Below are 14,162 nucleotides of genomic sequence, written 5' to 3'. Positions count from 1 at the left end.
CAGTTAGATTTCACCAGCAGAATGATGAAGAGAAAGACTTGATGGAATCCCAAACGTGACTTATCTTGTTCCCAGTACTGTAGCTAAGGCAGCTAAGCTCTGTCTTTTGTTTGGTGAGAAAGATGGGGAAGGTTCACTGGTGACATTGCTTGGACACAGCAGTGGTCAAAATTATCATACATGGTTGTAGACATGGATAATTTCTTTGCCTCTCTGTCTGTCTCTTTGTATTAGGGACAGTGAAGTAGCTGAGCTAAGCTCTTAACTGAATTTAACAGGGACTAGCCAGTCTGCTAAGATCCCACCTGCTCTCTTGTTTCTCTAGGGAAGCAAGTTAAACGGGAAAGAATTTCTTTTATCTACCTTCACATTTGAGGAATAGAAGAAATTAACTTAAAAGGTATGAAGAGCTCAATTTAAAGCTCCCATTGTAAACTGAGCATTCTCCATTTTTCTCCCGCTAGGGTAAGAGGCACTGTGGGGATAAACCATTCTTCTCCCACAGCTATGGGGAACACAGGAAGGCTGGTTCCAGGTAGAAAGACCAGGAGATTTGAAATTCCTTGAAGAAGGAAAGTGATAATTGACCAGTTTGATCAGGATAGGATCCGCAGTTATTTCCTAGTTAACAGTGATCTTAATTTAGATTTCTCAGTGTACTGTTAAAGGTATTCATCCAGAGTGCTGATAGTCTTACCAATCTCTCATGCAGAGTGCTTAAAAAAGTTCTCTCTCAGAAAAACAGATCCTTCAGAGAAGCACTACAGCAACATACGTCTGGAAAGTTTTACATTTCAGATCTCAATATATACTGTGGGATTTTTTGATATCCAAAGACAAGATGCAGTATCTTTATATTTTCAGTAACGTATGTGTAATTAATAGAGAGGATTCCCTCAAAATGACCTTTTGGAAAACACTACTGTAAAAAGAGGCAAGTCCATAACAACTATGTAGTACTAAAGACACATGGCCAGCTACAAGGTACCAGCTCACAATGCAATCCCACTGCCCTAGGCATTGTAAATACAACTCTGAGAATAGGTGAAGTTGGAAATGCAAGAATTTGCAGAAAGTTGTTCATTCTTTCCATGCACTGCCTTTCTTTTTAGTGGTAAATCACACGTCATCTCTACTTGAGTGTTGTACGTCATATGAGCTTGATACGTATTACCCTAGATTAACAGACAATAAAAATTTATTTGTAAGCTGGACACAGCGTACACCATCTACTGTTTGGTTTCAAGACAGATCTTTCACCAGGAAAGATATGAGCAAAGCAGAAAGCAGAAAGAAAAACAGGAAAGGTGTTTAAAAATCATTGTGGAATTTTCAGGGAAAGATTCAGGACATGAGTTTGAGAGGGACTGACAGTGAGAGAAGGAAAAGCAGCATGCATATGACATGAACTAGTGAGATGCAACCTTCAAAGAAAGTGATAACATAAAAGGGTTTGCTTTTGGCCCATTTAATTTCATCATTTATATTCTTAAATATCTGGTCAAGCAAAAGATGCAGGGATACGTGTGTATAGAAAAAATTTTGTTTGCATTACCTGCAGGAAAGTTTGGGCCCATAGCCGGGACCTGATTTTTAGTGCTGCGCTCTTCCCTCTTTCCAGTTGTCCCACATTGCAGGAAATTAAGATACACTTCACATTTGTACAGTTCTGTGTACAAAAAAAATTGGAAGTCATACATATGCTTTAAAAATGTAAGAAATCACTTTCAAATGCTCAGAATTATCAAAACCAATCAACCTTTCCTTTAAGAGTTAAGAAACCAATAATTTTATCTAATACATATGAGATACCTCATGAGTGATTGTGAGAATATAAATCAAGACAGAGATTCTTTTTGCACCACCAGTGAATACAACCAGCTACTGTAGTACTGAAAATGAAAGCAATAACTTTCACCAATTTAGTTTGAAGAATTCTTAAAATGGCCGGGTACTTATCAAGCATGAAGCATTTGCTTTGTCTCTATCTGTCAGTCATTTTGTCATTTCAACACATACTTTTCTGTTCTCTGTGCCTGAAGCCTATATTTACGTTCTTAAATCTTTCCCCTCTTCCAACTCTCCCAGTTTTCTTACCGCTATTTACATTATAGCAGCCAGAACGTTTGCTGAGATTCATTAGTTGCTCTACTTGAAACTTGTGGTCCGTGAAACATTCCTGATGAGCAGTGATTCTGGCTTATACACAGGACGGAAGGCAAAAGCCAAGTAATGCAACTCAAAACTATATACTGTGTTAAAGTCTGCCAGAAGAATGTCACAAAAATTGTTAGAAACTGACTGGAAGCCACTGGAGGGAATGAGCAGAGTATCATGGGGAAACCACAGAAATGATGGGGTTGTTTGGGGTATAGAAAGGAAGGCAGATCTCATAGAAAAAATGATTAAAGTGTGTCAGGGTTTGAAAAAAAAAAAGTATAGCTGTATATATACAAATGGTGTTTACACCAAAAGTTTGGTTTAATTCAAGAGGAAGACTAAGGTTTTAATTAATTCATATTTTTATAACAAAGCATACATTACCTCTCTTACAGATACTTCACTAACACTTATGCCAGAAGATCTTGTGACCTTGATAGCAAAGCTGAGTTCTCACATGTACATTCCCTCAGGGGAGTAAGAATGGCTGCACTGCAAAGCCCATACTTCAGAAACTGAGATGATGATGGATGTAATAGATGTGAAAACACCCTTAAGGAATCCTATATCTTTATGGACAGCTTTCCCTGCAGATTTCTACCTTATTACAAGTTAAATAGAAGCTGCATGCTTAAGCACCCTTGTCTAAATTTGCCTGAAAATGAAACTGGAACTTGCAAACTATGATTTTTTTTTTTAAATGAGGATTTCAGAGTATCCGTTTATTTGGCTTTTCATATTTAAACATCCTCCATCCAGATTTATTTATCTTGCAGGAAGGAGGAGAGCTGTATTCATTAATCATAGTGGCCAAAACCACATATTAACAAAATAAATCATTAGTATGCAAAAAGCCTACTTTTGGCTGACATTTTAGGACCTGAACACATATTTCTATTTTTTCTAAGTAATGCATTTAACCCATAGTGATTTTCAGAATACTGTAACATTAGAACTAAAGGAAGAGAAAACAAATGTTTAATAAACGTTATAAATACAATAAGAGGTTCTCAGAACATTTTTCCTTTCTGTGAAAATGTTTTGATGAAAATGAAAATAATTTAAAATTTCTGAAGAAAGAATATAAAATTTTGATCAAAAATTACCTTTAGCCAATTAGGCATTTTCAGCAGCAACATTTGCTTTCCATAATCTCTCAATGACTCAAAATTAAGAAAAAATATATTTCGGACTTCTAGTATGCAATGAAGACGTGGAATTGGGACTAGTTTCTAACTGAACATACCGATTTGCTTACTTTTCTATGCCCATCCTGAAAAAACCCTGCTATATTTCCATTGGTAGGCACTGTACCCAATCTTATCTCAATTTATGCTTATCTAAAGCATATTGTACTCTAAAACTGCTCATCACATGTGCCAATTTTGTATTCCGATGTACTCAGCTAAACAGTTTCTGTCTACATCAAGCAGCTAAAAAATCTCTGCTTCATATTTTAAACTGAGTAATACAGACACAGTACATACTTATGATCTTGGTTAACCATTCACAGTTGCTGCAGTGATTTCTATGCTGGCAGCATACAAGCCTAATCACTGAGAAAGACAACTGACAATTAAGGTATTACTGAAGAATGGATTAAATGTTCTGTGGTATTGACTGGTATGTCTTTGAAAGCCTAGGCATTTTTCCTTCAGCCCCAGTGGAATCAGATTCTTCCCAGGCTACTAGGTTAATGTAAGAATTACATAGGCATCAGCAGTGATTATTGTTTCAAATGGGTTCATCTGTGATTTTGTACTTAATAACATTATGGTATTCATTACTTTCAGATTCTATCTTTTTCCTGTTACAAAAATTGCCAAATTAACCTTCGGAAGCAGCATAATTATTCTATTACTCCAGAATACTTAGGTCAGTGAGGTGCTTCTCTTCCTACCAAATTCTGGTGATGTCAAGGAATTCAAAAATGAGCCTGCAGTAAACGGCTTAATAACAGAATGGACTGCATGAAAGAAACTGCTCGAGGTTCATAAAAATAAATGGCAAGCACTGACCACATGAATCCCACGACTGACCTCAAGGTCATCAACTTTGAACACAGCCTCTGGGCATGGCGAGCTGATGCCTATAGTGCTTAAGTATCCTTGAGATTGAACATGGAATTCAGGAATGGAAAAAAAGAAAACCCTTCTGAAAATACAGACAAGTAGAAATACTCAGGTACCAGACCAACTAATCAGAACTATTTTCCTGGGCTAGATAGGAGAGAGATCTTTGCTCTTGCTCATAATTTTAAGCACCTCAGCTGCTTTGGAGCATTAGTTGGAATGTTAAAAACGCGGTAACTTGTCCCATCTGCCTTGCTTGTGGCACTGGAAAGGGAAAGTCCTACCTTTCCAAGTATACATATACTTACTGACAGAATCAAATATACTCCAAAGTATGTCAGAGCTGTTACTTTCCATGAAAATGTTAATTTTAAGCATGAGCTATTGTTTATGAAAGAGCCAGAACACCAGGAGCCAAGTTAACAAGGAAAGACTTACATTTCAGAAGTCAGAATCTGAAATTTCATTCCTGGAACAGGGGCCTATTCTCTAAATTTGTACTGAACCTCCCTGTGATAAGTGTGTCATTGCATGACCACAAAGGTCCATCTGTGTGCATGCAGCCAGAAGTAGCACAGCTAGGAATTTGGTATGCATGATCTTTAATGTAAAAAACTGCCAAACAAAATCTCCAGCCTGTGGCACAGTGATATGTAGTAAACAATATTTTACAATAAGAGGATAAAAATTACTTAGTGTTTACAAACCTGTAAATAAATTGCAGTCAAACTGATAGCCACTTTGATTATACTGCATACATAGTCCCAGTTTATAGATTTTAGTTAACTCACCAATATTTTTGCAGAGTTTCTCCTGTAAGGTTCTGCAACTGTGACCTCCCTTCTCCTGATATAATGAGAAATTGTGGAATTATACAAAAAAGCAGCAAGTTCAGGAGTGTCTTGTGGAATAGCAAACTGCAAAGAGAAACAAAAAAGCAAATGGTAATGATATATCACACGATGAATCTAACAGATCTGTTCCTTTCTCAGAGGTCTTGAATTTTGGATTAACATTGTTTTTTTTTTTTCGTTTTTTTTTTCCAGTTTAACAACTCAGCCATGAGAGTATACTGTCTTCAACTAGGAGTATGACTAGTAATAGCACAGCTAGATATTGCCTGGTTATAGGAATTACAGTAGGTAACATTTTTTTCCACACTATTTTTACTGGAGTCATTGCTGTACTTATTTTTCTTAGGTGCTTGGGACTGGATTCTGATCTCTATAACAGGATAAATTTGAAGTTGCTGCACTGAAATCTGGTCATTAGCTCAGATCAGAAGCTGGCTATTGGAATATAATGATTTTACCAGCATTAGAAAGTAACAGAAAAAAGGAAATCTGAATTCTAGCTACACAGTTTTTAATCATTGTTTGTTAAAGAATTTTTTTTTGGGTAACAACTTAACTTTGTATAATGCAACAGTTTGTTCATTCTTAAACTCATTAAAATGCATCCTCTTCACCTTTATCTTCTTGGATTTTCAATCTCTGATTAAAACCTAGTTCTACTGTTGCCATTTTGTCTTTAATTTATATACAAAGCATTTGTAGCTTCTTTCAAGAAGCTTCAGAGAATGCTTGAGAACTCAAATTTCTACAGAGAGAAAGATAAATACTAATTTATGACAATCCTGTTATGTTGAATCAAATAAAATGTACGTGGAAGTCTGCAAAAAGATCTCAAAGAAACTCACCTAAACACAGACACCACTATTCATAATGGGCCTCAGATTAGAAACAGCTATGTCAGATCCATCTTACTAGTTTCTTTAACCTCTGAGCACAAAATATTTTAAATTACTAAAGAAAATGTTTGTAATTATAAGAAAATTATAAGAAATATTGTAGCACTGAGGGGATGAGAACAGGCACAGACACAGAAAACCTTCCATAAACTAATACTGTGTTGTACTTGATTTGGAAAATCTGTACCATTCAAATGATTAAAATTGTGACGCAAAAGAGAGAACAGTTTTGACATTGTCTGAGATCTTCAGTCAAAAGCATCCTGCGAAGTGGAAGATACTATAATTAATTAACTAATGAAAAACACTTAAACAAAAATAAGATTTTTTTTTTTTTCTGAATTAGGTTAACATTGTCTTTTGCAATAAGGGAACAGTTAAATAGCTAGTAAATCTCTCTGTCTCCATGTGATAACATGTGGGAATTCTCTTTCCAGGATTCTTTCACCAGGATATATGGGCTTCTTTAATAATGACAAATGAAAAGAACCACAATATAATGACACGCCTTTGAAGAAGCCCTCAATATACGAAGACAATATGAAGAATATGTAGATCCATTTGATTAGCAGATGATCTTTACATTCACTTATTTTTTTCATAGATCCTAGTGTCAGCATCTTCAGTACCGAATTATTACAGCTAGGGTTAGAAAACAGCCCTTGGTGATTAAGAAAAAACACACGTCTCCTGCCACAGTTCAAAAGTAGAATTTCTCCAGTGCCCTAAATATTCATGTTAAAGATACTAGATTAAAGTTATTATTTCATCTGTCTTGAGCCAATAGCACAGAACTGGACAACTGTCTCTGTAGCCATTCTATATACCATATATTTTGCACACTATTATCTTACTTGAAATGGATTCTTGCTCCTTTTCTTTAACTACAATTGATTTTCTTGGTTTCCCCACCAGGAAAAAATTTACTGCTCTTTCCTATCCTCAGCCTTGTCATCTTGAGCAGATTTCCAGCTATCTCCAGTTCTTCACTTCTCACACAAAAAGCCAGTTTAGTTTTCCTCCTTTTCCAGCCTCTGCTGCAACGTGCAATTTTACCAGACATGCTCTGAAGAGGACATTTTATGTGCGTCTCTGGACCAGAACTTACACACACTGGTAACAGCTCCGCAGTGTGAGGAGACACCACCTCTGGCAGAGGTTAGCACCTGCCAGTCACGTTAGCGGATGTACCTTACCCCCGGTGTGGCTTCTGGTCACCCTGTATGGTCTGTCATATTTGGAAGCCATGGCCTATCCCTCTGGTATTTATAGGCACAGGCTGCATGAAATTACTTTTTGCTATTAGCCTGGAAAAAAACGTAATCTCAGAAGTACTGGATCAGGCCAAAGGCCTATCTGGCTGAGCCTCCTTCTCATCAGCCCTGCCTTTAAACAGATGTGGAAGGAAGAGTAAGAACAGGGCACACATACATGATATTCTCTCCTAAAAAAAATGCAGCTTCCACAAGTTTTCAGCTCAGGGACTTCCTGATGTGGATAAAGTTTCTGTTCATTTATTAATCTTCACTGGACTTCTGCAGATTTGTCCAGTTTCCTCCTAAAACCATGTAAACTTTTAACCCCCACTACTTCCTCTGGCAACAAGCTTCAGACATCTAATACCTGTTGCACAAACCACCACTTCCCTTTGCTTGCTTTGACTCCGACTCCGCGAGCTTCATTTGATGCTGCAGTTCCTGTGCAGTGAACGCTGCATTCCTGGGCAGGAGCAGGCAAAGAGCAGTCAATCCCCACCCATGGGTCTGACACTTCTGGCCTTGCAGATCCGATCTGTATACAGTCACCTCCTCTCTAGACTGAAGCATCTAGGGTACTGACTTCTTCTGTGCAGTGCGGCTGTTCCGTATCTTTGATCAGTCCTTTTGCTCCTCTGTACACCATTTGCAAGATTTGTAGTTTTACTACCACCACCCCCAGTGTAAGATAAGCTACAGACCAGGAAAAGCCCCTAACTAGGAGTCTTCCCATGTGTGCCCAGGTTTACAAGCAAAATGTGTCTTTGTGAATGAAACAATGGAGCATAAAGGAAAGCTTTCTACAAGGTAATAAATTCAACAATGGGGAGGAATATACTGCTTTAACTGAAACTGAACAATCTAAATCATTTGAAAGGGGAAACACCCCAGCACCCTGGGAGAGCTAGGTTCTGAAATCCAAGAGCAGCCAGACATGTGGTGTCCTCAGCCTTATTTGGAAATCTGAGCCAGATATCCCGTGTTTACACAACCCCCTGCATCCTCTTCCCATCTGAAGCATAACGCAAGCCTTAAGTATTTGAAACCTAATTTGTGCATCCATGCTGTTCAGTGCTTTGAGAAGCTAAAACAAGGAAAGGATGTTTAATTCTTGCAGTAATGACTGAGCATCTGAGGCTGTCTTCTGCTAAGACAGATGGACCGGTATTTCATCAGTACAAGAAGAGTTCACACAAGCCTCACAAAGATTTAGTCTTCTTTATGTAACAGATGTAATCCTTATCAAATAGGACAGGAAAAACAAACTCAAAATATTAAAAAGTCATCAAAAATACATTGCCTGAAAATGTCATTAAGAGCTGTGGCACTATTCCGCCAAGGAGCTCTGTCCTCCTGACAGCGATGTTCCCATCTCAGCTTCTTAACTGAACCACTGCAACTTAAAGCAGAAAGCAGCATGCATTTCATATATTTGCAACCTGATCCAAGCAGTGACTTTGAGATGCTAGGCTTGCAAATACAAATTTGTTCCTCACCACTTTAAAAAAAATAGGTGGAAAAAATACCTATTTCCAAACTTGTTGTGTTTCGGACACAAAATGGAAACTTTTTCCATCCTCAGTTCCCTATCACACATTTCATTTTTCATCCTCTAGTGAAACTAAATGGAAGGGTGGAATCCTAACCCTTCTCTGGCTTCCTTGGGGGAAACGTAAAAATTTAGCCATAATGTTTTTGTTATACATCAGTTTTTCTATATGCTTATAAGTATATTCTGCATTTCTGTCTCTGTAAGCTAAAGACTTGTCACGTAGCTCCTGTGGTGGGGAGCAATCCTCTTCAGTAGAAAGATCTCTCCACTTTCATCCACTGTACTGAGCTCAGCCCCTCCTGGTATGCAGACGACGTATAGCAGTTTTAGTGTTTGGAACGTGGCTCACCCCGCAAGATGTTTAGCAGACTACTGGTTAAACTCGGGAAGTGTTGTTTACTCCAGAAGTGTCTGGAAGCAGTTATGCTTAATAAACTGGATACCTTGTTTTTGATGGGATAATATGTAGAGCTGTGTTTTGCTAAATCTTCTGACTTTGAGCCAAACCCAATTCTTCTTGTGGGATCTGCCATCACAAACACAGATCTTAAAACAGGCTTTTAGACACTGGCCCATCAACAGTGTGCTGAGGAGGCTGCTACTAGGCTTCCCCTTGGTACCACCTCCCCCAGACTCTGAGATGTACAGCTCTGCTGTAACAGAAGAACCACATCCATGGAAAGAGAAACAATTTAAACAGCAAGCAATACCTAGGAGTAACATGAAGAAAATGGCTGGGGATTTCTTTTTTTTCCTTTCTGTTGGTATAATTAAAATAATTACAGAACCATTTCCAAGTAGATAACAAAAAAAGAAACAAAAACAAACAAAACCAAAAAAAGCCTGTCGCAGCTCACATGGATATAACTTTTAATGAGTTAATATTGTTAAGGCATAAAAATAATTTTAGACTAAGTCCTTTTATCAGGTGGCAATACATGAAAATTTTCATTTCTGGAGTATACTCAGTGCAGAATCCTAATTGGTAGTTTACTTCATAGGATTTTCAAAGCATGTTCTTTGAAAATTTAAAATCATGAACATTTTAAGACAGGTAAAAACTATATAGGCTTCTAAAGTGACTCTAATTTCACAGAGTATACTGTCTCACACGATGTTGAACTTAACCATACTACAAAATATAGTATGTGATATTAAACATATGTATCATACAGTTGGTGCAAGGAAGTAGCCCCTGGCAGCAATACATGCTGAGGGACTGAGTGGTTACACAGCAGCTCTGCAGAAGAGGACCTGGGTTAAACTAAGGAGGAGCCAGGGAGGGCTGAGAGCCTGGGCTATGTGAACAGGAGCGGAGGCAGTACAGCAAGGGAAGCGATCACGCCCCTCTGCTCAGCACTCAGCAGAAGAAAGACATCAATGAACCGGAATGAGCTCAGTGCAGAGCCCCCAGGATGGTGGGGGCTGGAGAGCTTGTCCTGCAGGGGGAGGCTGAGGGACCAGTGCTTGTTCAGCTCAGAGGTGAGACAGCTCCAGGGGGGACCGAAGCACACCGCTACATACGAGGAGGTTGTCACAAAAAAGGAGCCAGGTTCTGCACAGAGGTTCATAATGGGAGGAGGATGAGAGGCAATGGGAGTACATTGAAACAAGAGAGGTTCAGGCTGGATGTCTGAAAAAAAACCCTGTAGAGGTTTTGCAGTCTCTGTCCTTGGATGTTTTCAAGATCAGAGTGGATAAAACCCTAAGCAACCTGGTCTGATCTCACAGCTGACCCTGCTTGATCAGGTTGGACCAAAGCCCTCCTGAGGTCTTTTTTAACCATAATTAGACTATAATCCTAAACAACAAATCACCACGCAGGTTAGCTGTAAATTATATTACTGTTGGAGTAAAAAAGCAAAACAAAACAAAACACTAAAATTGTGTTGTAACTCAAAATACTCTAAAAAAATACTTAATGGCACAATAGCTGGTGGCTGCCTGCTGTCTATTAAACAGCTGTAAGAATTTCATGTCTTTCAATCTGATAATATTGCAGTATTGTGCTATAAAGGATGTTCCACACTGCTAACAGGTTCAGATCAAAGACCTTTTGATAAACAAACCAGTGCTATGTTGTACCGGACTCAACTGAAGATTTATGCCACCTTTGGGAACTCATCTGCTAAGCTCTGCTGTACAGGTGACTTTCTGAATTAACATACTCCTTAGTGCACAAGAATTTTCCGGGTCCCATGAGAACAGTAGAATTTTCTGTCGTCTATTCAAAGGCATGTTAGAAAAAGCTCTCCATAAAAATACTTAAAATTTCCATTTAAAAATTATCTTTTATCTAATGTTGCAATACTTAATCAAAATATATAACTTTCTGCTGATAAGAAGAGTTTAGAAACCAAACACATATCACACAACACAACTGTCACACTGGACACATACTGGACTATCTCTAACTTGCTTTTTACTCATGAAAATGATATCAGGGCCATTATGAAAAAAATCCCAAAAGCTCCATCCTATTGTGAAGATGTAGGCAGAAAAAAGTAAGCAAACATAGAGATGGAAATAGCAGTGGGTGACTTACCTTTATTTGCAGTATATTAATAGGAGAGCTTGTCTGACAGTGCAGTGGTCCATGTGTCTGAATATGGAGAATGTAAAGAAGAAATTCTTCACGACTGGACACAGGCCAACCGACATGGAGAACTGTGTTGTTGATGGCACTGGGACCTATATTGTGAAGCTGAGAAACAAGTATTATCAGTGCTTTCAAAGGCAGTGAATAATAACTAAAAACACAGCAATCACTACTTAGTCATTTCCAAATTCTTCATGTTCACAGCCCTGAAGTACTTCAGGAAAGATGTATAAATGATTATTATAATTCTGTTGATGGAAGATCTGTGGCATGGTATGAAAAAGGACTTTGAGATATTAGTTACGGCAAATCTGGGAGAACAAGGTTTTTTTTTTGTATGACTCTATATTCAAGAAAGCCATCACCTTTCCCATTTTTTCATACATATGAGAGACCTTAAGTTACCAAATTATCTAAAAAACCCCCCACCAACCAAGACCCAAACCAAAACGCATTAGCAAAATACACTGCATAAATATAAACAACAAACCACAACAGAAAATACTGGAAAATAATAGGAGAAACTTCATGACACAAAAGAATCACATTTCAGGGTGCAGGAATAGAAGGTGTAGCAGAACATAGTTTTTGTGGTTAAGAACTCTATTTCCAGCACTTCTCAGTTAATATTTCCCAAGAAGAAAAAAAAAAAAAGGAATTAGCTTTCCTAAAGTAACATTACAGGACATCATTCTTTTCTGGGAAAATAAATAAAGATAGAAATAACAGAAATTAAAACTTTGGGTATGAAAGATAGAAATAACAGAAATTAAAAAATGGGTATGTGCTATCACTGTGTATAAGAGAAACAGAAGCAGAAAAGCATGGAGCTTTGCTCAAAGTTTCTGGAGATGTGAAATAACCTTTTTTTTTTTTTAATGTGTTTTTTAATTGGAACCAAATAAAACACGCTTTTAGTCTTACACCTTCTTCAGTAAAGGGTTTTTATGTTGCTGTTTGGGCTTTTTTATGCTTTGCTGATATCAGTAAACCATGAAAAAGGCTTTAATCACTGTAACTATTGAATCACTGTAACTATTTAAATATGTTTGAGGTCACATATATTGTTCCGTAAACATCTCAAATCGCTGAGACAGGATAATTTGTTAGAGACTTTTCAGTTTAGAGAAATGTGTTAAGATGAGGAATTCACAAATAATATTTTGTATTTCATAATCTGATTCACTACCGTTTAGTATGTCATGCAAATTTTTATCTTACACTGTTGATTAAACTCTGTTGCTTTTATTTTCTTGAGTGCTGGTTTGTGAATGGTAACCACATGTGAAGCACTCTGTTATACGCCCTAGAATTAAAGCCATCCATCAGATTCCAAAGATGGTCTGTATTCCACATAGTTCACTAAATGCACTTGTTTCTAACCTGAACTCTTCTTCTCACAGCTTTTAATGAAGAAACAGTCAAGTCACTTAAAATATTTGACATGGGCTGTAATGAGCTTTATGCACTGTTTTTAATTCTTGCCAAACACCCCAAATGTTTATAAATCTATTAAATGTCAAAGGCAGATTTCTAGCATAAACTTGTGTCTCTTCCACTAACACGAAGAGGGTTGTGAATTTCTGGATTAAATTTGGGTCAGGTCCTAAAGTTTGAATATTTACATATAAGGCTTTATCTAGTTGTCGATAAAGACGACAATCCAAATTCATCAGGATTTCATTGGAAGCAGCGTCACATCCTATGGAATCAGGATGTGATAGTATCTGACTGGTAAGATCAGATGGTATCTAACTGATGAGAATTAGTTTTACCTCATAGATGTGTTCTACTAAAGGACCGAGTTCTTCTTCTTTAGTAGGTTCATCTTTGGGTTCCCAGTTGTGAAGCGGCAAAACAATTTGTGGGGGGTGAGACACTCTGTAATATATAAGATGAGTTAAAACAGTATCCGTTGCTAGTGATCAGCTGCAGTACTTTTAGAGAAAATTAAGACCCCTATAGTGACCTGAACCCTGAAGGGTGCTTTATTTGGGCACATTCATTACAGTTAGGTGAGGCGAACAATGTGATGCTTCCATTAGGTGCTGCTGACTCCTTACAGACTTCCAAGGGTGAGCATTTAGTTTCAGACTTCCTCTGAAGGGTAATCCTTTCCAGGCAAGGGAGTAACTCCTTCTCTATTGGTGAAGAGGAATGCAGTCTGCCTGGCATTTGCATCATTCTCACAGATGAGTTATGTGAATACATTAGCCACAAAACTAGAGTAATGATATGTAAATAATGCATTTTCCATTTAAGCCCATAGATGCTTAACGCCATCCATATAACTTTCCTGCAAGTATTTTTTAGATATTTATTTAATTTCTCTGACCGTAAATTCCTTATAACCTCTGTTATTATCCCTTTTTAAAAAAGAATGATAAAGTAGTCATTTACCTCATTTTACAGGTGGAAAGCTGAGATACAGGTAGGGCAAATGACTTCCATAAAGCCACAAAGCAAATTGGTGTATCAAGAAACTGAATTCATAGGCAGAGCATGAAACAGTGCTCCAGGCTTTCCCATTCGCTTTGCAGACAAAGTGGTAGCTAGGGCATTGCCCAAAACACTGTTGCAATATCGACAATGAAAATCAAAAATAAATGAAAAAAAACAGTGACTTTGACATCTTTCTTTAGGTCTGCTATTTTGTTTTCCCTTTTCTTCTGGGTCTGATCTTAAGAAAGGACCAAGCAGTCTTCTGCTAACATTTCCACCTGAATCACAAGCATTACTTCCCATAAAAACTGAAAATTGCCTGGAGGGACTT

General features: G+C 37.7%; 1 protein-coding gene across 4 annotated transcripts in view; it reads right to left on the bottom strand.

Annotated features, from left to right (window-relative positions):
* The window catches only part of ITGA8 (integrin subunit alpha 8), a 111,663-nt gene that overhangs the window by 22,893 nt on the left and 74,608 nt on the right, over positions 1-14,162 (bottom strand). For all 4 annotated transcript variants that reach the window (XM_035545241.2, XM_035545242.2, XM_035545243.2 and 1 more), the window contains exons 24-27: positions 13,165-13,270; positions 11,336-11,494; positions 5,024-5,149; positions 1,556-1,669 (exon numbers count right to left, since the gene is read on the bottom strand). In XM_035545241.2, coding sequence (XP_035401134.1) covers positions 1,556-1,669; positions 5,024-5,149; positions 11,336-11,494; positions 13,165-13,270 — 505 coding nt within the window. The remainder of the gene's footprint in view (positions 1-1,555; positions 1,670-5,023; positions 5,150-11,335; positions 11,495-13,164; positions 13,271-14,162) is intronic.

Source organism: Cygnus atratus, chromosome 2 (genome assembly GCF_013377495.2).
Source record: "Cygnus atratus isolate AKBS03 ecotype Queensland, Australia chromosome 2, CAtr_DNAZoo_HiC_assembly, whole genome shotgun sequence".
Taxonomy (NCBI): domain Eukaryota; kingdom Metazoa; phylum Chordata; class Aves; order Anseriformes; family Anatidae; genus Cygnus; species Cygnus atratus.
This window is presented reverse-complemented; position numbering and strand designations above follow the sequence as displayed.